At 42.7% G+C, this 1753-nt stretch overlaps 1 protein-coding gene across 1 annotated transcript in view; it reads left to right on the forward strand.

The window, feature by feature from the left end:
- Nucleotides 1–1753, forward strand: part of PIGH (phosphatidylinositol glycan anchor biosynthesis, class H) — a 5090-nt gene that overhangs the window by 238 nt on the left and 3099 nt on the right. The window contains 1 exon segment of the mRNA XM_009709847.1: nt 1621–1753. This exon segment is cut by the window's right edge and continues 24 nt beyond it. Coding sequence (XP_009708149.1) covers nt 1621–1753 — 133 coding nt within the window.

Genomic DNA, 1753 nt, shown 5'->3' on the forward strand with positions numbered 1-1753 from the left:
GAGCGCCGTGCTAGCCGGTGTCTGAGGGCCCACAGGCTGCGGCCTGGCTGCTCTTGGCGGCTTCTCAGATGCCCCCGTTGGTTTGTAGTGTCTTGCCAGATAGAGTAGATGTAGGTGTGGGTGTTGGGTGATGCCTAGCACATTCTTCTGAGTCCAAATAACAGATGTTTACTTGGAGAGATGAGTTGCGGGAATCTGGAATAAAGGATATACTGAAGAAGGTGAGTGCTTGTCAATCCCCAAAGGGATTTTCCTGAGTGACTCAGAGAGCACTGCACCATCTCTGTCATCTACTTGCTCACATTTCACAGCTGAGGCAGTAAGACCTTGGCAGTACAGATTTCAAAAGCTGCAGCTAAATCCAAAACTATTAGTTTAGATACCTGATCTATGACCTGTACTTGCAGGGAAGGACCAACTTGTAGACCCAGACCAGTTATCTCCAGATTGAAGTCAGTAGCTTGACCTGGTCATTGTGACCAGTGATATGAGCATTGCACTTCAATTTTTTCAGTAATCTTTCCCAAGGAGCGAAGACAGAGATTGCAACGTGAGTCAATTGGCAGGTTTCCGATACAAAAAGATGGTTCACTTTGCTCTAGCTGGAAGGGAAGCTGTGTTCGAGTTTTATTTGTTACAAAAGCATACACCCCAGCCACTGTCCTGCTTGGTTTTACATGGGCTCATGCAGCTTGTATACAGGTGACTACAATCCTTCCTTTCTGCCAGGAAACCAGATCTGAAATTCTCTCTGTGGGTTTCAGTGTCCCTAATTCATGACTTTTTTTTTCCATGATGACAAAATTTTGGAGGACTCCTGTATACTTTCTGTTTGAATGTGGCCATGGCTTCTTTACCTCACATGGTGGTACAGGCCCAGCTTGACTGGTAGGGCCTTGCAGTTCTGGTCCTTTAGGAAGTGTCAGTCGTAACTTTGATTCATGTCTATGTGGCCCAGAGCTCTCTAAAACATGTCCCAGAAATGGGTTGTAGGTTGCGGACCTTTAGGTTTTATTACTAGGTCTTCAGATGACTTACTGTTGACTATAGTTTCATCAGTTATTTATTATTTTATATAGAAGCAATCCCAAGATTGCAGCATGCAAAAGACGTTCGTCCTCAGACAAAGCACAGGAGAAAGCAAATGTTCTTTAGATTGGTATTTAAGGCAGTGAGGTGAAGTTTGAACAAGTTTAGATTTGCAGTTCTTAAGAAGAAAACCACTAGACCAGTGGTTTTTTCCAGAAAGATTTTTCTTCCTCACTGAGACTCCACCCTCAGTTCCAGTAAACATTTCGCAACACTCCTCTGTCAGTGACATCCTCTCTGTAGACATTTGTATAATACACTGTCATTGATGTAACTAGCTGGTTTTGGTTGAGATTTCTGCACTAAATTTACCAGGGAATAGAATTTTCTTGCAGTTTTCAGTTTCAGCTCCCAGTTCTTTCAGACCATACTGTGAAGACTGATTTAAATCTCATTACACATCTATCAGCCAGCCAGGTGAATAAAAGGACAACACCTAAAGAAAATTGCCTGTAACTGTATCTTTAATGTTACAATTTACTGTGCAATATTACTTTCTCTAAAGCCATGTTCAATTAATTGTAAGACTAGAGCTCTGTCTTTGCTTGGCTTGTGTTACAGAATAGTGTGGTGCTTTCTGCTGCTATCTTCATCACGCTGATCGGCCTGATCATATACCTGCACTTTGTGAAAATTGACCAGGAATCCCTATTGGTCATCGGCT

The sequence above is a fragment of the Cariama cristata genome, unplaced genomic scaffold (genome assembly GCF_000690535.1).
Source record: "Cariama cristata isolate BGI_N322 unplaced genomic scaffold, ASM69053v1 scaffold12281, whole genome shotgun sequence".
In the NCBI taxonomy this organism is placed as follows: domain Eukaryota; kingdom Metazoa; phylum Chordata; class Aves; order Cariamiformes; family Cariamidae; genus Cariama; species Cariama cristata.